A 25,709-nucleotide genomic window follows, 5' to 3' on the forward strand; every position below is an offset into this window, starting at 1 on the left:
ATTGGGTCTCAATAGACCACTACGTAATTTTAAAGTCAGATGATCACCCTTAATGGGCTCCACATTGGGAGGGTAAAGTCATCCCCCGCTATAAACTCCCTCCCCTGGTTTAATCTTTCGGCCCTTGTAGTTGTTGCCGACCCCTCTCGACCCCCTGCTGTATAGACCCCGATGATACAAACTTCCAGGTTTTTGTTTCGCAATTGGCGAATTAAGTCCCCATTTTTGGTTGGATTTGGGTGGGTTGTTACGCGATAAGCCGTTGTTTCGATGCATAAATAAAAAGCGTATGTTTTGATTAGGTTTACTGACATTTGAAACCCACAGAAGTTATTTTAGACAAATTGTTCATTTGAGCATTTTTCTTTTTTCACATAAATTGTTTTGGTTTCAATGATCAGTTCTCAGACAAACACGAAACGAACTACTGTAGATCTAAATTTTAACAGTGCCAGCAACTGTCATTTTTTATATACAACTCAACATAAACATTCAAACAACTATTTCTAGACTGATGACGAGGAAGAAGACCATTTTTTTTAGACGCGAAACTGCTGTTAGCAAATTTTCTTTCTATCACCTTTTATTTGTGCTTTTAATCACGCTATACTATTTCACTCCTCAATAAAATATAGTACCAAAATTTTTTATTACTATGTATTGGTTTTGAACTTTTAACTTATAAGACTTTGCACATTAGGTACTCATTCTTTTAATTTAATCTGTATTCCGGTTTTTACTTTTATAATATTAGGCTTTTAAATATGTTCAACGGTTTTTTTACTATTTCTCAAATGGATCAACCTCTCGTGAGAACATTTGTTGGATATTACTATGGATGTATAAATACGAGAGAAAGTCAAGGTATCTGAATACTGATAGCTTTTGGTCAATGTGAAAGATTTAGGAGGCAGTGAGTGTTGTACCTTTTTGGGGACACTTTTCATATTTTAATGTTTAACGTCAATTGTTTGAACCAAATTTAAAATCTAAAAGTCACCTTAAAATACCCCCACCTAATGCAATATATTTTTTTTTTAATTCAGACAGTTTGAAAATAAAATATTGAGAGCAATTTAAAGTAAGAGTTCCAAGCTGTCCCAAAATATAGCATCATATTGTACCTTGAGATACGTCCCATGGTCGGCGTCCTGTTGTACTATGGGAAAGTCTTCATGATTCAGGAAACAGTCATATTCTTAAACCAATTTTGCACCAAAAAAAATGCATTTTTTTTCACGGTAATTAATTAAATTATGAATTATGAATAACGAATTAATGAATTATTATCTAACTTTAAATGTGTTTAAAAGACTACATAAGATTGGATCATTGCTGCATGTTGCTAAAGGCTAAACATAAATTAACTTAAGAACCATGCATATTTTGTACCTTGGACTGTGTCCTAAGGTTCAATATGTTTAGCTCTCCCAAGATGCAATCACCACGCGGTTTAAGAAAAACCAAAATGGTGGTCAATCTAGATGAACTATTATTATTTTTTCATAACCAAAATATATTTAAAGTCTCTATACATTATTTACACTTAATCTATAAATATTTCATCTCTTTTATAACAAAATAAAATTCGGTTGATTAGTTTTGCAAATACAAAGACAAAAAATGAAATAAAAATGAAGAAAATATTTACTTTGGAGCCATAAAATTTTCTTTCTCTCACAAAATCGTCAATTTTGCTCATTTGATGCTGATTTTTACTATGGAACCATTTAGTGGTGAAGGTTATTATTATTGAGTTTACAAAAACATGGCTGCTAAAAATAGATTCTTAGAAATTAGCAGTGTCGCAGGATACAAACGTCCGAAGGTACAACACTCTCCCCTAATATCGATGTGCTGCTGTGCTGTCATTGATATCGCCACACCTCTAGCTTTTTTAAGGGTGAGTTTATTTAATAAACTATTATTTTCGCAATGAAGTTTCTTCTGGAATGAAATTTTGTCTCTGATAGGGCTTGGCCTACTCTCCTAAAGACGTTAACAGTCACGTGGGTTACTAAAATGCATTGAAGCACAAATAGAGTAACGTTTATGCTTACGGAGATATCACTAAACAGTTTACTCATATGACCAACAATGAATTGAGCAAACAAGATAGCCGAACAATCACTGTCAGAGAAAATAAAATCTGGGCAAAAAAAGACAAAAACGGTTGCCTAATGCTAAGTTACATGGTTATGCCACGAATCCATTCCGCAATCCCGCCCAACAATTTTTCTAAGTGAGAAGAGTCGCGAATAGGGAGGTATCTCTTAAGCGCCTGGTTGCGTGCAACTATAGGCGGACCCCTTTTGATCACTCCGACCCGTGGACAAATCCATTTGGTAAGGATGCGGTTATAATTACGGAACACCGATCCTGTTGTGGAGCCAGCCCAACTCATTACCAGGGTTAAAGCCGAAAATGATTGATGGGCACTGATCACGGTTGAATTTCATTTGTTTAGGTGTTGTGATTTTTAGAAAACTACTATTTTTGCATTTGTAAGTTTCTAAATCTCTTAAATATGTCTATCTTGTCAGTCATCTTTTGAAGCAGTAAAAACTGTATTTAGTTTTAATACTATTTAAGTAAAATATACATGGACGCTCACTAGGAAGAGTAGATGGTTCAGAAATTTTATAACATCCACTCTTACAAAATAATATCAATTTAGGATTTCATATGGGCACGTGAGCGTTCTCCTTTGGTTTAATTCCTTCTAAAAGAACTGATCAGACAAATGGTTCCTAAAATACGATTTCTTGACTTCTTAGAGTCACAACTGTCTGTAAGAGATTCAGGAATTTCATCTTGAGTAATTTGTTTAATTTAACATAATGATACCCTTGAGCAACAAAAGCAATAGAATGCTTATGTAGAAAATCGTTTCAAGTCAGAGAATTAAGTAACTTAAATTGGAAATACGTTCTTTTAGTGGCAGGTTTAAGATGTCACAATTACAAGGGGCTTCCACGACATGAGGGCTCTGAAAGGAACAAAAACTTTGCATAAAAATATGTTTACGTGAGACAAAGAGTCTCAAAAATACATTGTGACGGTTCACCAAATGTGTAAATCCGCCGCTGCGTTCTCGGAATTAAGTGGTCAAAATTTATCCAGGAAATGTTGCTCCAGCTAACAAAGTACTAATGCTAAAGTTTTGTTTCACTTCACGCATTGTAACGATACCAATTAAACTCAAACATAAACCTTAGCTAAGCATTTTTAAATATTTTAAAAACTTTTATTGTTATTTGAGATGCATTCTCACTCATCATAGTCACACAAAAACATGGCGCAGAACTGATTTTCAGTATTTTAACCAAATTTAGCACGTTAGTTAAGTTTCGCTTTTTGAGCCGAAAATTTTCTTGACATAACCATTAAAGTAAACCTTTCTTTTCTTTGTAGTATGCATAACAATTTCGAGCTGAAATCATGAATTCTTAAACAGAACTAACATATGAGGCAGTGAGAATGCAAGTGCCAAAATTTAAAATTTCATGATAACCAGTACAAATGGTTAGAACCTCTCCTCTGTATCGGTGCAAGCGATGGAGCTAGTATTCTTGGTGGGTTTTGCCATACAGCACGATTTAGCAAAAAATTCAATGAAAGCGTACCGAGGATCTGAACTTGAAATGCGTTTTTCTCAAAACACAAAAAAGTCCCTTTGCATCGTTTTGCTTGTCTATATTGGAATAAGAAAAAAACTAATTCGGTGTAGACGAGAAAAAGATTGAAAGAATTAATGCCACTTAAACTCTCTCGTAACTAATATAGCAAATTCAAATTGCAGTTACTTACTTTTGAAATTTAGACCGACTTCTGAAGTGAGAAAGAAGAGTAAAGATGTACTGGAAGATGGATTGGGAAGGGAAAAATCTCTACCTGTGTTCCAAGTCAGAGGAACTGAGTTGGTAGATCATAGGAACGGTAATCTAAACATCTCTGGCAAAGTCCCAAATCTAGTTCAGACGAGTTTTTCACTTTCCTTTCTTAAAATCAAATATCATACTAAGTTTCAAAAATAAACAATTACAATCAGATATTTCTATTTATATGTCTAAATCTTGTTTTCGCCCGCAATTACTATAACTTATTATATGTCAAGGACGTCTTTCTACAGCTTTTCCTTTTTATCCAAGATAAAAGCTAATAAGTTGTTTCCCAGAAACGGGGAGTAGACTAAAAACTTTCTTTTAGAAAGAAAACTCCAGTATTTTAAAACCACATAACCACATTGCGCTGCATTTCGAAAGAAGTTTTGAAACGTCTTACATATGGAAAAGCATGGAATGAAAGTATTTGACAGCATCGCTTCACAATTAGGCACTTTACATACTTTCGAAGGTACAATAAAACCTGCAAATTTGACCACTTTTTCAGGTAAAGAATTAGTCCTATATCATATTAATCAATTTTTATTAATTGACCATCTGTTTAAGTTGACCATTAAAATAGTGTACAGCAAGTGGTCAATTTACACAGGTTTCACTGTACATAATTTTTCAAAATGAACGTACAAATATTTTCACTGAAAATTCTTTCAATCTTTTCTGAGAATATAAACTAAAAAATTCTTCCTATGTGTCCATCATTCATGTCTGCGACAAGTTCAGTGGATTGGTATTAATAATTTTCCACCCAATTAGCTAATTAACCAGTCAGAAAGAAAAACATCAGTACCCCTAAAATATAAAAAAAGAAGGTAATAGTAATGAAGCAATGCTTGCCGAAGAACCGAAACTAAATACGCATTACGATGGCTCATAGTCCACGTGTCTCCTGCCCAACTTCCCGGGAGTAACCATCATGCTTTTATCACAGACATTATCAGCAATCATCAGCGGTACCATCAAGAAAAGTGCTCTAGTCCTGATTTAGTGACTCCAGATTGACAGTAGCCGTGTTATTATTGTTATTACGGGTCGACTTTTTGCCGCTCCCCTCCGTTCCTTATTGTTCTTGATGTGTTTAGATTGCCATGAATCATTGCGGTCGTGTGCGCTTTTTTGTTGCTAGTTTTTTGTTCCCTAATTTGTTAGATTTAGGTGAGAAATTACGAGTGCGTGATATAATCGTTCTTGTTATCTTTATCCGTGGTTAAAGATTAACGGTATTTACGACTAATGGTAATTGCTCTGCTTACATTATGATGTATGATTGTTGGCTGTTATTTTTAACCCACCGTGTCGGTTGCAGAGAAGAATTGTGACTTTCCTCTTTTTTTTTTGTTAAAAATTGTTTGCTTATTTTTTCAATATCTGTAGTACAATTTAATGTTATAACTAAACTGTCTGTAAGAATCAACTCATAAGGCAATGATTTAAACAAATATTTAGACAGCTTCAATGCGTGGAAGTCAAAGGTAATACAACACCACTCACAAATTTTAAGTGCGACACTCATCTTTTTAAAATTTTACTTGTTAAAAATCAGTCGTGTTAAAGCATAAATTTAACAATGCAGCACAACCAGCAAAATTCTTAATTAGAGAGTAAAAGCTGCTGGTTAATTAAAAAAAAATCTTGTTCTGTACTTACTTGCTAAAAGAAAAGAAAAAGAAAAAAAAACATACGTCGTGTACTACTTTTAAAATTTTGACTTAGGTAAACTAATATTTTCTCGAAGACTCTTCTGTCAAACAGAATTGATTTTAAGGTAATTGCAATTTTGAAAACATTACGTGAACATTAATTTAAAAAAATGAAATCATCCGAAGTATTTTTTTTATCCCGTGATTCTTTGCAAATATATTGTGTGATAGCAGTCATGTATTAGGTACCCATCAAGAAAGCATTTAAAGCAACATAAGTCCATATAGTCTCATGTATTGTATCGTAATTCATTTATAATAGATAATTGTTAATAAATTAAATGTTTATAATATTTAAATTATGTTTTACCTCTGTTCTTTCTTGGACTGTAATTGAGAGTGGCAAGTCAAACTGTAAATGAATTGATTCTTTCAGAAAGGGCATAAGGCCAACTAATGTAACTTTCTAGGAATCAATAAAAAGTGATTATTTCATTCAGAAATGAACTAATTTCGACGAAAAATTTCATGACTAATCCAACCACAAGTAGGATCATTTCCTAACCTTAAATTATGTTTCATTTTGTCACTGATATTAATTACATTATTGTTTTAATTCGGACTTATGCCCTTTCTGAAATAAATATCCTGCAAGATTAGTTTAGAGTGATGAAAATGTAAATCAAATGAAACAGACTTGTTTCTAACTGATTTATGATAATAATAAATAATAACAAAGTGACAGAAATAATTAGTGAAGTACGTATTCATAAATTCATTATCTTAAGAAAACACATCGTGTATTTTCCTCTTTCTCTCGTCTTGTTTTAGTGAAATAATAAAGTCTGGAACTTTTTTTTTTAATACAAAAACTAAAAAGCTGAGATAAAAAGCAAAAATTTTGCATGTGTTCATGTGTATAAAAATATATTCATATTTATGTTCACCAAATACATCCTCCATGGAAATATTTTTTCTATCCTTCTGTTTTGTGTACCAAGTTCGATGTACATATTAGTATGGCTATGTTCAAAGTTGCACTGAATAATAATCTTGATATTTGTTATTTCCTCCAACAACATGAAAATTTTCCCTTTATACTCAATAATGTCCTATCGAATATTTAAACATCATGAATGTTGATAATTGAAAACATTTGTCACCCTGTAGAATCTTTTTCCAAAATCTCAATTTGGTAGATAAGTCCTCTTAAAAAATGAAGGGCACCTGTTTTAGCAGTAACAGATTTCATTGTTTTCCACAGATGTGACGGTGAATCTTGATGGTAATTTCAGAATTTCACTTATAAGAGATTGGATTTCACATGGTAATGATCTGTCATATTTGTTTAACATCAGTTTTACAGTCCGAAAATCCCGGTCGCAAAGGACAAACAAACGTCTTCTCAGAGGAAAGTTAACAGTAATCTTGTTAAACTTCTTCAGTGTTATTGCTAGAAAAAGTATCCTGCAGTATTGTTCTTATTTTGACCAGCGTATATCTCACTGAAAGCATACAGTTTTTTCGCAGTTCCTAGACTGATGTTAGTAAAGCACCTGAGAAATTAGCGAATTTCATTCTGATTCCGTGATTTCGAATCCCCCTCCACCTAACCCCCCGAACTGACGAACTTACCATTGCCGAAATTAGGCTAGATCAAAGGAGTTATTTGTTTTTACTTCACTACGCCAAAATATCTAGTTCTTCTATGATCTTGCCATTGCGTCTTACCATTTCTTCCTTCGTGTTTAGTGCAGAAAGGGCATAAGTCCGGGACTTACATCCTTTCTGCACTAAACGAAAAATGTGACCCCTAAATAAAGTGCTTTGTTGTACAAAGATTGACTTCCGTGCTACACTAGTCTATGTCTTTACATACAAATATGGGAAGACCACGGCTAACTCAATTTTGAAAAAAATGTGACTTATGCCCTTTCTGCAATAATCGATTCAAATGTGAATAAATTTGCACAATACACAGATATTATATTTCATATCACTAAGAAATAAAAGAAAATAAAGGTATAGCATAGAGAAGTGTTTCTTAAGTTATGGGTACCAGCGAAGATAGAAATTATGCTATATCAAAGGAGTTATTTGTTTTTACTTCACTACGCCAAAGTATCTAGTACTTCTATGATCTTGCCATTGCGTCCTACCATTTCTTCCTTCATGTTTAGTGCAGAAAGGGCATAAGTACGGGACTTACGCTCTTTCTGCACTAAACGAAAAATGTGACCCCTAAACAAAGTGCTTTGTTGAACAAGGATTGACTTCCGTGCTACACTAGTCGATGTGTAGCACCTTACAGCTACTTATTGGAAAGCCTAGCACCTTATCATGAAACTCGAAAATTTTGTGTTACAATTAGTGTTACAAAGCGTTACACTTAAATATAGCAGATGTTTATAGCTATTAAAATTTATTCATAGTTTTGAATGTAGCATAATAATTATTCCTTAACAATACAAATTAACTAAAATTATCTGAAACGTGTAACTTTTTATCTTTTCTATTCTAATAGATTGAATTCCACTCAAGTTGCACATTTAACAGTTCGACGGTATGATGTAACTTATGCGTCATTCACATGAATAAAATGACAGACAAAAAGGGACTTGAAAGACACTGTTATAAAAACTTATCCCATCTTTTCCTCTTTCACCAATGAGAATTCACGTAAGAAGTAAAGAACCCCCCATAGGGTGATACATGTCGATTAAACATGATACATAATGTGCGCGCTTTACATCCAAGTACTCTCCTATACTCACACATCGTGCCAGCCCTTGCTTCCCACTGGTTGAAGAAAAGATCTCAGTTCTCCTGGATTTACCCCCTCTTGATGTATAAACGTTTGATAAAGGAAGTTAAGATGTACCCACCCCTTCTGAGAAATAATGGACTCTTTCCGGCTTGTGCTGAAACGGAAGGTTTCGGGCTGGTGTTGTGGTTATTAGAATATTATTTATAGATCGGATTTTAAGAGTTGGTAGTTTTTAAATGCAAATTTGTAAATTATGGTCGTTTTAACCCATAGGCGGCTCGTATTGGCGGGGGGGGGGGTGAATGCCCCCTAACTTCCAAAAGTAAAGGGGCCTTGTTACCGCATTGTTCAGAATTAAAAACCAATAATTCATTGAAAAGTGATTTTTTATAGGGTGGATTGATTTATTTTACGAAAATAAAATAAAAAAAATCCACTTTTATAATCTTATTTTATAAGGATGAAACTTTAAAATGGAAGGGGAAAATCTACAGTGGCCATTCGTCCCGATTTTTGATGCCATTCTCCACATTCTTAGAAGCAATTAAATTAGTAATATTAAGAGCCAGTTATATATAATAATAATAATAATAAAGATAATAATAATAATAATAATAACATTTTTTTTTCTTAAGTGTATGCATTATTTCTTTAAAAGTAAAACGCATGTTATATAATTTAAATTATAATTTCTATTGTATCCAAAAAATGCTTAATCCGTTCCTGTCCATTTTTATAGCTTACTATTGAATGCATACTTTTATTACAGAGTGGCAAGAAATAACTAGGATACACGTGATACCCCCTCTTTATATGTGTCACCCTGTATATGTGTCATTATTTCCACTTACTTGTACAGTAGAATTTCATTCATCCGAAACCCGTTTAACCGGATCAAATTTGCAGAGTTAAAAAAAATATAATTACTTCAATCCTAATTTTTAATTATAATTGCAAGAACGGAGCTATAAATACTCGAAATGTTCGGTTTTTGTTTCGATTAAACGTGCAACTCGTGCACATAACGTATAATAAAGACTAGTATGTATTAGTTTAACGCACAACATGGCGTACTTTGGAGCATCAGTCCAACACGTCGAACTATAAATGATAAAGTATTTGCGAGAAACGATACTATTTAGTTTTGTTACAACATACTGTTTTTGATTGTAATAAAAGACGAGTCTGCTTATTTGAAAATGTGCTTTGCTTATTATCCGGAGTTTCATTTATCCAGATTGCCTTTCGTCGAAGCTAGTTCGAATAAACGAGACTACACTAAAAAAAAAAAATGTGCAGCCTTACTCCGTAAACACGGTGGCAGTATTTTGCACTTTGTGTAAACCTAATTAATGGGGCTAGCTTCCTCCATAGCAATGGAGTAACTTAACTGATAAAACTTGTGTAACGTATGAGCGTTTCACCAGATTTATCAGTTAAGTTATTCCATTGGTATGGAGGCAGCTAAGGTGCCACCGCTTTTACGGAGTAAGGTTATACATTTTTTTACAATGTACAGTAATTAGGAGTTTTTCTTGCTAAAGATAATAAAGCAGCCTAAAATTCAACTCACCTTTCAAAAACAGTATTTTAAAATTATAAACTACATTATATATTTTTTATGAATCAAATTATCAATGTATTATCCCAAACAATACACTGCTGCATGTTTTTTTTTCGGGGGGGGGGGGGCTCCAATTTGTTGCATTCAAATCTGCTAAAACAATCCCTAAATGTAAACAAAAGGAAAGCACCTTGAAGTTTTAATGTCGACACTAATTTGAGAAATACCTTGGAAACTGTGCACTTGTCATGGATTGCAATTTGAGAATCCTCCCCTATCGAGTTACCCCCTTCCGCCCACTCTTTTATCAGAGGGGCGGAGATACGAAGAACATCGGAAAGAGGAAGAAGAGGAAGAAGGAGAAGAAGACTGATAAGAGAGGAGGGTGAGGGGGCATGCCAACCGACTTTTAATTAGGATCTTCGCTCCACGACTCCGGACAATCAATCACCAAGAAAAGCTGCTTAATGATTTCTGGAGGGGACTTATTCTTCAGCACACGCTAGCGGGTGGAGTCAGTGTTTACTTCTCGTGCGTTTTTTTTTATACTTTCATTTCCTCTTCTTCTTCTTCTCGGCAGGTTTAGAAGGGTATTGGAATTTTTAGGGAAGATGAGGTATTAAATTGGAACATTTTTTTTTTTTTGCAGGTAGTAGTGATGCTAGTTCATCGGATCTGTAATGCGGAACATCGGAACTGTTTGTTTGTATCCTCATAAATATTCAGTTATTCATCGATTTATTCCGGGATGAGTAAAGTGTGAAGGAAATTATTTTGGAACAGCAGTGAATATTTCTAGATTTAAATTTAAAAATTCATTACTATAAGAACTCCTCAAGTCGCTGATTAAGACATAAGTTTCAAATTAGCTTTGTTTATATTTCTGACTATTGGTACCCGCACGGCTTTGCCCGTAGTTGAAAAATTGAAAGGTCATTCGGTTCGCCTATATATTTACAAATAATGGAAGACGAATTTCTCGCCAATTGGCTATGTTCATTCGCTCTCCCATTCCACGTCATGATAATTTCGTAATTTACTCGTTCATCTCATGCTAATTTTGTTCTTAAAATCGGAATAGAAAAAGAACTACATTGAATTTTCGAAAAACTACTTTGAGGTGCACACCCTCATGCTACAAACTAACTTTGTGTCAAATTTCATGAAAATCGGCTGAACGGTCTAGGCGCTATGCGCGTCACAGACATCCAGCCAGAGAGAAAATCAGCTTTATTATTGGTAATCAGTCCTGCAATGAATGATTCACAACCTAAAACATAATGTGTAGAAATGCTGAAATGATAGAATTGAAGATTGTCATTCAGAAGATAAAATCATGCAAGATGACGTTGTGCATCTGAGAAAAACTGAGGTACCGATACCGAAAGCAACAAAATGTCCTTTGACAAAATCCGCTGACACAAGACATACAAGTAGGACATAATTTTGATTCGTTGATTGACTGTATAGAAGAATCTAAATGAAAAAAAGAAAGTTAAGAAGTGGAGACCAACTAACGTGGAAATAATGGCCGAGACACAATTCTATCTATCGCTTCTGTCAGGAACTTTTCAAGTTTTTAGTTAAATTCAATGCAGTAACAAGGCCAATTGGATCTCGCGCCCAAGAAAACTAAAAGCTAAAAATTTTATTTACCTTTCGCAGACTAAGATTGTTTTATCAGTCAAAAGATCTTGATAAAGATGTGCCTTTTCATTGGATTGCAAAAGTGTAGTGACTTGTCTTACCTGCGCTTAAAACGTGGGCTAAATTTCTTAAGCATGCAAATGCAAAAGTTAAAAAAAAAAAAAATAAGCATGACTGCACAGACTAACTATTTATATGATTAGTATGATATTTTTCATTGTTCAGCTTTAAATAAATTTAAAAAGCTGTTCAAATGCGATAATAACAAAAATAGGAACAAGTATGTTTCTAAAAACTTCTTGGTGCAATTAATTTTCCCCCCTTTCTATCTTTTAAGAGATGTGGATATAAGTTATTAAGATGTATATAAAAATAGCTTTAGGTTAACTTTGATGGTATGATTTCTTTCATACCCTGCTATTAGAAGTTTGAAGAATATAGTTAAATAGAAAACACATATTTGAGTCAGAATAAAATTGCATTGATTTTTATTTTTCTCTCATCACAAATGAATCAAATTCTGTTTTAAATGCGTTCGCTATGATTATTATTCTAGTTAGTTTATTCTATTCAGATTGTTAGTCTTGTTTAGACTTTTCTTTAAAAAAAAAGGAAAACCAGGATACGTTATACGGTTCATTCTACAAATTTTCACCAGCATCAATTCGAATTTCCGGAATTAAACATTTCACTTGTCAGGGATGGTTTTTTACTTTTGGAAACGCTGTCTATATTTGGAACGTTTTATGGATTATATGAATACTTAAAAAACATAAGATTGCATTTTCTAGAACCTCCAGAACTCCTCTTTCCAGCAGGTTCTGATAGTAAAAGAGGACAGTGGCGTAGCCATGGGGGGGGATAGGGGGGTCAGAACCCCCCCCCCCATGAGACCCAAAACAATATATATGTATATATATATATATACATATATGTGTATGTATATATATATATATATATATATATATATATATATATATATATATATATATATATATATATATGTATATATATATGTGTCTATATCTATATCTATATATATATATATATATATATATATATATATATATATATATATATATATATATATATATATATATATATATATGTATGTATGTACTGTATATATACATATAAGTGTATAAACTTGAGGGCATGGCTTTACTTTAAACTTCAAAAAAAATTAACCACCCCCAAGGATTTCTTCTCGCTACGCTACTGAAAGAGGGAATGTTTACCGTTTTAATCGAGTAAATTTGGACTTAGCCGAGGATCATGCGGACATAAGCTAAATTAATCTTAATTTAACTATGCATTCTTGTTAGGTATTCTTCTTTTCTTTACTAATAATAAAGCTGAAAGTCCCTCTGTTTGTCAGGATCTTTGTCTGTCAGGATCTCTGTGACGCGCATAGCGCCTAGACCATTCGGCCGATTTTCATGAAATTTGGCACAAAGTTAGTTTGTAGCATGGGGGTGTGCACCTCGAAGCGATTTTTCGAAAATTCGATGTGGTTCTTTTTCTATTCCAATTTTAAGAACAAAATTCTCATAAGATGAATGAGTAAATTACGAAATTATCATTACGTGGAACCGTAACATGGGCACAAGCCGATTGGCGAGAAAATTCACCATACATTATTTGTAAATATACATGCGAACCAAAAGACCTTTTAATTTTTCTATTACGGGCAAAGCCGTGCAGGTACCACTAGTTTTTCATAAAGGAACCATTTCAGTAATACATTGAAATAATGCTGTGTTAAGTTTGAGGCATGAAATAAGTTTGAATATATATATATATATATATATATATATATATATATATATATATATATATATATATATATATATATATATATATATAAATTAAAGAAATCTGTTCGAACTTTTAAAGAAACAAGTGAAAATGCTCCCGTAGCTTGAAATTATTTCAGGCTTCAAATTGTAACACTTCCATAACTCTGAAAATTTAGTGTTAAAGAAATTGACTGATGTGCATTTTCATATAGTAGTTCTAGAATTATTGGGATATTTTAAAGAACAGTTATTAGTTTTCTTTTCGAAGCTGTCTTCAAGCAATAATTAATTACATTTTGCTGCATTTTATGCATCATTTTTTACCATTACTGCAGTCAGAACTTTTTCTGAGTTGAGGGATTTCTAGCTCATAAAAGTTCCAAACCGTTGGTTCATTGATCCTAATTCCCAACCTACCTTTCATTCCCAACTGCCCTTTCCAGCTTGTTTAGTTGTCTCTATACTACTACTAAACATACTGTCTGTTAATGAAAATGTTTTAGCCATTTCAGCAACGCATTTCCATACCACCAAATATGAGTCCAGGAACGAAGCCCAAAAAAGCCTCAAAAAAATATTTTAGGTCAGAAATATGAATAAAAACTGAACATTTCCATTGATACTAGCATAAAGTAGCCCAATATCTCGTTTTCGATCTGCCTGCTTACACTTGGCCGTACTGCAAGCCAACGAGTCCAAATTCTTTGCACGAAGCCACCCTCGAGATTGTCCACCTTCATAAATGATTAGTTTAGGCAGTCCTTCCGGCTGCGTTGCCATGGAGATCGTTGCCAGGGGCAACCGCATCACCCAGGAATTTACCAAGTGTAGTCGGCATTCCGTGAAAACCATTGCCACTTGGCCGAATTTTCTGAGGAAGCCTTCGAGATGCTGTTTCTAGCGTGGAAGTGTTAAAACAGTGTGAAATAGAATTTTTTTTTATGGAAGAGGGAGAAAAATTATGGAGAAAGAGAAAAATTGTTATGAGTTTCTTTTCGGACGGTGCATACTTTTCTAAGTTATTGGTAGTTTGTAAACTATTAATAAATTTTTGTACTGTGTAGTTAAAAGATATTGGTATAAAGGAAGTCTTTATGATACAGGACATTTGGTTTAAAGTATGCGATAGATATTACATAACAATTAAAGATTATGTATTAATTGGCGAGTGCCTGTTAGTTATGATAGATTCATTACTGAATTGATAAATACTATTTAAATGTACTGCTCAAGATTTCAAATTATATTGTACAACATTTTAAAATTCATTAAATGAAATATTTTATTTAAATAATTTTGGGAGGGATTGAACCAATACTTATAGAAATAAATTCTATCGTAATAAACTGGGACTATTGCTGTATTTAGATGAAGGATAAATCCATGAAATTGTGTAATTATAGTAATAACTGATAAATTATAACTTTATTGCTGAACAAATCTGAATTTATTGTGGTGTTGATAACTATGGCATTTCATAAAAGGTTAGTAGAGACTGCAGCTTTGAACAGATGTAAAGTTAAAATGACGATTTACATTTAATTATAAAAATACTTTCCATCATTGTCGTAACAACTTGTGAATTATAACTTTAATCAATAAATCTGAATTTAGAGCGGTAGTGTTAGTTACGCAAATTTGGAAAAACAAAAAAACTTTTAAATATTTGCTCGGAAATTTCAACAACGAAGAGCATTTTTCTTGTTGGAGCATCTTCTCCTATTATATGTGAGGTCACCTGCGTTTTTGGAATGAAAGGGATGCTCTGATACCTTTGAAAAGTTTGAAGCAGTAAAAAAAAGTTGGCAATGCAGTTTGCTAGTTTATTTTATGTTTAAAAAAAATCTGTTTATGTAGTCTATACATTTAAAGTATACTTATACCACATACCATATAATAATTTAATACCCATAAATGATTTATGCTATAAGTTCCATAAAATATGGGTTCCATCATATCCTTGTATAAGGCTCATAAATGCCTTATTCCATAAAAATTCAGCACTTTCCTTTTGGTTTTAAAATAATTACTTTGCTTCTCTAATTGCTCTCTCAATCTCAAACATTCAAAATAATTTTGGAAGATTTTTATTCAATTCAAAGATGCTTTATTTGCTTTCATTCATCTCTCTCACTAAGAGACCTGTTTCACCGTGTCTCGCATTAAATGCTGAAAAAGCATAGTGAATGAAAACACCTCAACATTTTGCGTCATTACGTCTATTACATAGGTTAGGAATGTATTGAAACGTCTTGACGTTACTACTTGACAATAAACTTCTGACGAGAATGAGTTGTGAATGTGGTTCACCAACTGATAAACCTTTTATGGTTTATTTTCAGGTATTACGAGACGGGATCTATCAAGCCCGGGGTGATCGGGGGCAGCAAGCCGAAGGTGGCGACTCCAAAAGTGGTGGACGCTATTGCCAATTACAAGAAACAAAATCCGACCATGTTCGCCTGGGAGATCAGGGATCGGCTGCTCGCTGATGGCGTCTGCGATCAGGACAACATACCGTCCGTCAGCTCCATCAACAGGTGAGAATTTTCTTGTCTTTTTTTTTTTTTACACGTAAAGAACAATCATTTAAGAAAAAGAAGGAGTGGTCTTTGCTACAAAAATTATAATATTTTACATTTGTAGCTTTATTACATTTCGAGCGATTCAATATTTCCCTCGGTAACTTGCATTCTTTACTAATAATAAAGTTGAAAAAAAAAGTCTGGATCTCTGAATGCCTGTCTCTCTGGATGTCTGTTACACGCATAGCGCCTAGATCGCTCCGCCGATTTTCATGAAATTTGGCACAAAATTAGTTCGTAGCATAGGTTGGAGCACCTCGAAGCGATTTTTCGAAAATTCGATGTGGTTCTTTTTCTGTTCCAATTTTAAGAACATTTTACCGAAGAAATTAATTTAAGGTGGACGAGCAAATTACCATAACGTAGACGAGCAAAAGCAAATTGGCAAAAAATTCATCATCCATTATTTGTAAATATACAGGCAAACCAAATGACATTTTAATTTTTCTACTACGGGCAAAGCCGTGCGAGTACCACTAGTATTAATTATTCCTGTTGAGTACCTAATTTTAAAAAGTACAACAGTCGCATGAATGCATATGACAAAAAAAAAAAAAAAAAAAAAAAAACGAAATCCCATCAACTTCACAGAATTGAATAGCTCAACTTTTTAGAACTGTAAGAAATTTAGTAAAATATAAATCTCACAAAAGCACGAGAAAGATAATGTAATGTATCTTAAACTGCAGTTTCAGGAATCAATCTTCTACGTGCAGAAATATATATTTTTGTAACTATTGAATAGTTGTAACTTGAAAAATATGCAAACTGAACGAACAATACATTAATTTGTTTATAAAATTGCATTAATCATCAGAAGTTTACCTAGGTGGAACGACAGATCGTTGAAGACAAAGATGCAAAACACTTTCCCTTAATTAACTCAACCATGGATTATGCGAAAAGGCAGAAACGAAGTTTAAATTAATGAATGCTTTAGAATGATTCATTTTCAGATAATTTGCTCCTCAAATTGGCATAAAATGTGTAAATAAGCTACTTTTGAGATCAATAACCCTTGAAAATTACCCAAATAATTACACGCTATTTAGCTTCTAGTGAAAGAGAGAGAGAGCACTCAATGATGTATCTAATTTTAACAACATGACTCAATAGCTCGAGCTTTTCGTATAATTAGAGTAATTTTTGAAGCCGTCATTTTTTGGGCTTTTAATCAGACAATGCAATTTACGCTGGGTAATGGCAATGTGCAGAATTCACAATGCGGAAACTCACATTAATGTAATTACTAAAGATTTCATCATTAACATTTGTCGCAAAAAGATAAAAATTTTACGTTTGTGAAGGAAATATTTGAAATCTCTTATCTATTACCAGTTTCCAGGTCGTTTATTCTTCCATGATATACGTAATATGTCTTGTTTAAAAGGAGCTACATGTGTTGATACGTTAATTATAAAACCATGCTACCCAATTTTTAGCTATCTGACAGTTAAACTAAAAAATATATAAATAAAATAAGGAAAGAAAGAAAGAAAAGAAAATAGAAGAAGATTTAATGTATTGTAAAAATATCTCTAGAAATAAAGGATTAATTGAGTATATTATGAAAAGTGTGAAAGTTTGATTTTAAGATGGGAGCGTATGTCGGTCTGTCTGCTCCCCCCCTCCCCTCAATAATATTTGATGAAATGATGGACTGAATCAATGTAAAGTAAATTCATAGCGCGTAATGATAGCTATTTTGTTTCAGACATAAATGATTAAAATATATGATAATTTTTTATTTGTACAATATATTTTATAGTTAGTTATTATTTTTGGCAGTTTTTGTTTCGACAGTGATTGAAAAGTAAAATCAAAAGTTCTTTTGGAATGAGCTTTCCCCCCCCCCCCCCGTTTTTAATCAGTTAAAAAATGAAATAAATAAGAATGAATAAAATGTCAGTCAAAACCAGTTTGAAACGAAAAAAATAAAAAATAAATAAAATTAAGCGCCGCATTAAAATACTCCCAGGATAATTTTAGACCTTTTAAACAGACAGAAGTTCAAAAAACTTGATTTAAACACAGAAAAATACAAGGAAAATATGAGAAAAATGGAGATGACAAAATATACTAAAGCTTGACTTGAGAAGTGAAAAAATAATCACTTTTTACAGTACCTGGAGACTACTTATATATTATTAAAGTTTTAAATCAAAGCATATTTAAAATTGCTTCATTTTAATGGTAAAAAATACAAGGAAATTAAAAATAAGACAATTTTTGGGAAACGATTTTAAAAATTTAATATACAGCGACTTAATTTGATAAGAAAGCATAATTGACTGCAGAATTTAGTTATTTTCGGATAATGTTTAAGCTATTAATCTGCTAGAGTTTTAAACAGATATTAGATTAGCATTATCTCATTACACATAAAAGAATTTTTATCATATTATTATACAGTTACTCATTAACCAAAATTGACTCAGCTGACATTTTCTGAATAATAAATATAACTCCAACATGACAAAACGCATCTGATTAAATCGCATCAACCCTCCCGAACAATTTCTACACCATTCCCCCCCTTCACGAAATTCCCATTAAGAATCATCTCTCCTCTCACCAAACCAGCTACATTAATTTCACAGCAAACATTCAGATAACCACGCTGATGACGTTTGCTTGCATTCGCTCCAACGCAACGCCTCTCAAAATATTCCACCAAATACCCCTTTGCTCGAAAAGTGCCCTTGTCTCGTCCCCCCCCCCCCTCCGCCACCCGAACATCCCACCGACTCTGCACTTCATCCGGGCTCATCACGATCACCCCAGAAGACAGGCTGCATTCATCAAAAAGCGCTTGGGTCTGAAGTGCTGTCAGCCCCCCACGCGAGCTAATATTTATTAATTCGTGAGCAGTCCCCCCTGTAGCACTAAGTCTTGTAATCGCTGCTCTGGGAGGATTGTGTAACAGTTGCTGCGTGTTTTCTTGGTGGGCTGGAGAGGCTTATCTGGGATTATCCTCCTGTTTCCCCCGCGTGTTTCCAGTGGGCTCTTATTTGTGGTGCTAAGCCCGGTCCGGGAGTAATTGAGGTTGGTCGATAGCAGCCGAGAGTTGATTTTTAAAAGGTGTGTGTATTCTGCTGGGGGAGGGGGAGAACGGTGAGCAGAAGTAGGAAATACTTCTTCTTGATTAATTTAAACCCATTGCGACAACTTCAAAATTGTGATTGATGATGTTTTTGAACGCATTCGGCAAAACCTTTCTTTTATGACTACTGTTATTTATTCGAATGTCTCCAAATTTGCTCTTGATTTTGTAAAAATTTTCATGTGTGGAAGAGTAATATTTTGCAAATTTCATTAAATACGATAGTTTAAAGAAATATTTTTGCATCCAAACGTATGCTCAAAACAGGTGCAAACTAGCGTCAGTTCTAAAAACTTACGAGTTAGAACCGGTATGAATATAAAACTGGAGATCAGAAAATATAATAAGGTTTTTGCTGTTGTATAGCATAGTATGTATTGTTTTAAGCTTTTCTAAATGAAAAAATCAGAGCACATGCTCAAAATCTACAAATTTAGCTTTTCTATGCAAACATAAACCAGTATTTTTTTTTTTTTTTTTTTAATATTACAAAAGGATCTTGACGTGTAAGTTTAAGTATAAATAAATTATTTTAAAAGGTTCTTGAAATTACATCAGTTCAAAGAACAACGTATTAGAATAAACTTTGTGTGTTTAATAAAGCGAAAAACATGACTTCACTACAATCTTAAGTGAAAGTTAAACTGAAAACATGTATATGTCTCAAAAGAAAAAAAAAAGTCATTTGAATGCATATTTTTTATGTAACTTCGCTCTTTTCTGTGAATTCCTGTTTTTTTTTCCTGCCATAGCCTTTTTTTTTTTTTTTTTTGAGCAATCACGATTGCTTATTGCTTTCCTTTGACTATTTTTGGCGTGCTCTATCATTTTATTTTCCCACCGACACCCTCCACACCATCACCGTCGTCCGGCTCCTCACGATGCTGCTCCTATAGCGAAAGCCGTCTCCAGGTTGCATCCATGTCCTACACACACGCGCATACGTACACAACTACAGACACACGCACACATACACACACATACACATACACACACATACACACAAACAAACACATACACCTACACACACATACACAAACACATACACACATACACACACGCATACATACAGACACCTACACATACTCACACACAGAAATACACACACACATACACACAACTACCCGCACATTCATGCTTACACACAGACACAAACACATATGCCTACACACACATACACATAACCCCCCCCCCCCACACACACATTCATACACACATTTACCCACACACTTATGAAAGCAAACAGACAGTAGCACACATGCTTATACACACATACACATACCCCCTACACACAAACACACATACCTCCCACACACAAACACACACGCCCACATACACACACTCGTGATTGCGAAAAAGATAATTTGAATTCAAGATGTCAAAATTCAAATTATTTTTTTTTTTTTTTTGTCCCTTTCATCCCTATCATTGTTGTTGTAAAATGTGATGTCTTCCTGTGAAAAAAGAGCAAAGTTAGTTCAATTTGGCGTGATGTGGATCGGACGCACCAAATTTTAAAAATACCGTTTTACAGAGGTAAAGGCTTTAAAACAGGGTTGGCCTGTTTAGTCCACCCTGGAAAAATCCACCGAAAAAAGAAACCTCGAAAAAACCGTCCTGGACAAAATGTCATTTTGTCCATTTCGTCCATTTTGTCCACTTTTTCGGTAAACTAAAAGTTTTTAGTTAAAAATTTGAAGTTTGAAAATAATAAATAATTATATAGATTCTTCCTATTCAAGTAATATTTTAATATTAAATAGCATACGAAGTGAAATATTGTTCTTGTAATACAAATACAAATGTGATGATCAGCAACAGACTCTGACTAGGTTGTTCCCTAGTCAATTTATTAGTCCCCAATGAAGATTAATGGTCATTTTAAGTTATCTACCCCCTTGCTCATTATAGTCTCTTCCGGTACACTGTTCTAAGTACCCACAACCCTATTAAAGTAGTAATTTGTATGACATTGAGGCATCCATAAAAACATGCAGAGTACATCAATATTTTACTATGGGGTGACATCAATAAAAACTTGAAAAATATAACAGCAAAATATTTTTAGTCTACAAATCTTCGTTTTGTATGCATGTGTCCAAGCATTTCATTTGACGTTTCCATTGAGTTTAATTTCTACTATTGTAATATATAACAGTGTAATCACACCCAATAGCTTATTCTCTTTGTTAAATTTTATTATTTTTAAGTAAATTATAATCTAAAATTAGTTGCACCAATGTGTATTTTTTTTTTTTGATTTATTAAATTCTAAAGTAAACAATCATTCTATTTTAACTAAATGATTAATTAATAATAGATAATGTATCAGAATTATATACTGATTTTATTACACCATAATAATAAATTTATGTATGGATAATCGGTTGATTTTTCATTTCGTCCAATTTTGTCCATTTTGCCCAATTTCTTCCGGCGTCCCGGACATTTTACAAAAAAGTGGACAAAATAGCAACCTTGCTTTGAAATGAAAACTTGTTTAAACAAGTGCGATAACTGGTACGTAAGTAAGTTGTGAACAATTTCAATAAATTTGTTCAAAAGCTCTTTGCAGAAAAAATCTTACTAAAAAGTTAAGATTTTACAATAGTCTTAGATACTATTAATGTACATTCTTGAAAAATATTAATAAAAACTTTTAGCCGGTTTTGGTTTTTTTCCGGAGCAAAAATTTTTGAGCTCTCTAATGAACCATATGAAAAATATTAAAGGATTTAGATATGCAAGCCATCCTGAAAATTTGTTTTAATTATTTAGATCTCTACGTTTCAAAATTAACAGAAAGCACACGGTTTTAAAGTAATAACATTTCCTGTCTTAAAAAGAAAAATAGTAAAGAGCATATGGCATTTTTAATAAGAATATAGACAAACTGACGCTTGGGAAAATAATTGGAAAACTCACGTGACGTCATAACTAGGCTGAGAAATGCATCGTACAGATTTCCAACTTCGGAAATGTAAAGAGACCAATTCGTTCGCTAAATCTAAGGGATTCGTCGCGACATCCCTTTTTCCATTCCTTTTCCGTAAATCGAACGATTTTCTCAAAGCTTAAAAAAAAAGAAAGAAAGAAAAGCGCCATTTTAATGGAAAGCTCTACTGCTTCGAAAGCCAAATCATATACTGCCACGTTCAATACTAGAAATAAAAATGAAGTATAAACATCAGTTACGGTTAAAAGAAGAGTAAGTCAAGGGAAATGTCAAGTGTGCTGTTAGCGCAAACTAGGTGAAGACTTTCAAGATTAATTTGCTTTCGATCCCGAAGAAAATGATTACAGAATTATTTTCGGAAACTAATTTTCATTTCTGGAATTTTACTTACTGATATTTCTAAGGGTTTATATAATACTTTTCAAAAAAAAAAAAAAAAAAAACACTAGCAAATTGAAATTCGGGTTAATGTTTCACTTAATGAGCTAATATTTGCCTAAATAATATAGCACAAACTTAAGAAGAGTTTTTAAAACGCATTTAGTATATTGCACAATTCTGGTGCTTGGAAATGCACCCAAACCGGTTTAGCTTTACTTATTAAAAATGTCTAAAAATTTGCTGATTATTGAAATTGTCATATAATTATTTGCTTTAGTTATTATAGAAATTATTTACTGAATTTATATAAATGATCTTGTTCCTAAGCTGTTACATTATACAATTTAACTTAAAATTGAGAACTATTTTCTGAATTTCTTTTCTAATTATAATGATATATCAATATTTTTTGTGATCCCCCCCCCCTAAAAATATTGAATTACCTTAGTTGAAATGCATCAGAAGGTCCAAAAAAAAAGTTAAACCTTGATTCACAAAAATGATAATAAGTGCACAGAGTAATAAAAATTTTACTGTCCATAGTTTTATGATAAAAATTTACTGTCCATAGATTACCCGAGATTTTATTCTTAGTTAATAATTTTAAATAATGCAATTTCTTGTAACAGATAAAAGGTTTCCAATTTTTTCTTGTTCAATCTTTTACTTGCGTGCTTAAATTTAGTTCTGTTATTTTCTTTTCAATGTAAGGTTGACTTCATCTCATATGGAAAATAAAATAAACAATGGTTTGTAGCACAAAATTCCAGATTACTGCAGGCAAGTGGTTCGGGGTTTTAAGGAACCCTTTTTTCAATGCAAAAGAATAGACTCTTGTTTTGCCCTGAAACAAGGGTTCCTTGAAACCCCGAAGCACGTGTCTGCAGTAATCTAATTTTGTGCTGAAAAACGTTGGTTATTTTCTTTTACTTCTCTGCACAAAGATATTTATTTTTTCCTCATCACATATGGTTTTACAATCACGTTGACATTAACTTTGCCAGAAATTACTAAATAATATTTTCATGTAGATCCAATTATTTAATATCTTAAATTAGATTTTTTTCCCGAAATATTAAATTTAATACATAGCTGTTATTATTCTGCAAAAGAAATTGGAAATGCGAAACATCAACCTAGTAAACGAAAACAGTTTTGACTTAGTTCTGTTTCGAAGTCATTGAGTGGAAGAAAATCGAAACTTGCTTCAAGAGCGGGTAAAAACCGACCAATCACGCGAGTGAGTTTTCCCCCTTTTCTAAAAAAATAATAACGGTAAAAAATGTACATGTTTATACACCCCCACAAACTACTCAGATGTACGCACCTACATTACACCATTGACGTAAAAAAAAGAAAAAAGAAAAAGAAAAGATGCAGGGGGAGAGGAAAATACTCGGAAACAGTATTTCTCAAATGTTTATATTCTGTCGTTAGGGGGAAGACCACGGAAAAAAATCGTAAGCACTCTGTTCGAAATTATTATTCTCTTATAAAAAAAAATCAGTTTTTTTTCCAGTTAGGTAAAGGACTCGGGCGTTGTATACCAACAGTAAATACAAAAAAAAAAAAAAAAAAAAATATTATTATTACTATTTTAAATTTTAGTGAAAAGTAATATTCTACTGCAATTCTTTTAAATTATGACTTTGACTAAGTTGAGGTGGTTCTGAAGAGGATCTGAAGACAATAAACTGGCGAATGCTGAAAGGGAAAAAAGCACCGAAAAAGAGTCTTATGGAGCAACTATGGGGTGCACCGGACTGAAGAACTATTTTAAATAATTAAAAGGGTTTATCCAAAAAGGGTGGATCAATATTTTAGGATACTCGTCTTGTATCTAAAGCAAAAAGGATTTTTTTTTTTTTTTTTTTGATACAAAAAAGATTCCATTATTTTCGATGCAAGAGAATTTTTTCTATACAAAAAATAAATACACAAATAAAAACATATTACTTACATACAAGCACACAAGGGTTTTCGATTTAATACCTAAAGTAACATTTTGTATGATTTCAGAGGGGTTACGGGACTGTATTCCCTGCCTTTTTTGGATAAGGAATCAGATTCAAGGAAATACAGTATAACTTCGATTTAACGATACCTGATTTAACGGTTTTCTCAATTTAATGATACATTTCATTGGTCCGGATTTGACTGTATTAAATGTCTATGACCCTCGATTTAACGATATCCTTGATTTAACGATTTTTTCCCCGCCCCCTTACAATCGTTAAATCGATGTTATACTGTAATGACTTGCAAAACGTTTTACTTAGAAAGTTTTAAAAAAATGTCTATGCTCCACGATTTAACGATTTCTTTTTCCGTCCCCTTGACAATCGTCAAATCGATGTTATACTGTAATGACTTGCAAAACCTTGTACTTAGAAAGTTTAAAAAAAAAATTAATTTGAATTTTGACATCTTGAATTCAAATTATGTTTTTCGCAATCACGAGTGTGTGTGGGGGGTATGTGTGTTTGTGTGTAGAGGGTATGTGTATGTGTGTGTAGGCATGTGTGTTTGTGTCTGTGTGCTGGCATAAGTGCGTGGGTAGTTGTGTGAATGTGTGTGTAGGCCTATGTGTTTGTGTCTGTGTGCAGGCATGAATGTGTGGGTAGTTGTATGTATGTGTGTGTATGTTTTTGTGTGTGTGTGTGTACGTGTAGGTGTCTGTATGTATGCATGAATGTGTGAGTAGTTGTGTGTATGTATGTGTGTATGTTTTGTGTGTGTGTATGTGTAGGCGTCTGTATGTATGCGTGTGTGTATGTGTATGTGTGTATGTGTATGTGTGTGTATGTGTGCGTGTGTATTTGTGTATGTATGCGCATGTGTGTGTAGTTGTGTGTGTATGCGCGTGTGTGTGTGTAGTTGTGTATGTATGCGTGTGTGTGTAGGACATGGATGCAAACCTGGAAACGGCTTTCGCTATAGGAGCAGCATTGTGAGGAGCCCATCGACGGTGATGGTGCAGAGGGTGACGGTGGGAAAATAAAATCAAAGGACATCAAAACAGTCAAATGAGAACAATAAGCTATCGTGATTGCTCAAAAAAAAAAAAAAAAAAAAACTATGCTCCTCGACTTAAAGATTTCTTTTTCCGTCCCCCTGACAAGCGTTAAATCGATGTTATACTGTAATGACTTGCAAAACGTTGTACTTAGGAAGCTTTAAAAAAATGTCTATGCTCCTCGATTTAACGATTTCTTTTTCCGTCCCCTTGACAAGCGTTAAATCGATGTTATACTGTAATGTCTTGCAAAACGTTGTACTTAGAAAGCTTTAAAAAAATGTCTATGCTCCTCGATTTGACGATTTCTTTTTCCGTCCCCTTGACAATCGTTAAATCGATGTTATAC

The 25,709-nt window shown here is 33.2% G+C and overlaps 1 protein-coding gene across 1 annotated transcript in view; it reads left to right on the forward strand.

Annotated features, from left to right (window-relative positions):
- The window catches only part of LOC129217024 (paired box protein Pax-8-like), a 182,887-nt gene that overhangs the window by 67,551 nt on the left and 89,627 nt on the right, over positions 1 to 25,709 (forward strand). Inside the window, exon 3 of the mRNA XM_054851258.1 lies at positions 15,662 to 15,859. Within this exon, the coding sequence (XP_054707233.1) occupies positions 15,662 to 15,859 (198 nt within the window). The remainder of the gene's footprint in view (positions 1 to 15,661; positions 15,860 to 25,709) is intronic.

Source organism: Uloborus diversus, chromosome 2, assembly GCF_026930045.1.
Source record: "Uloborus diversus isolate 005 chromosome 2, Udiv.v.3.1, whole genome shotgun sequence".
Taxonomy (NCBI): Eukaryota; Metazoa; Arthropoda; class Arachnida; order Araneae; family Uloboridae; genus Uloborus; species Uloborus diversus.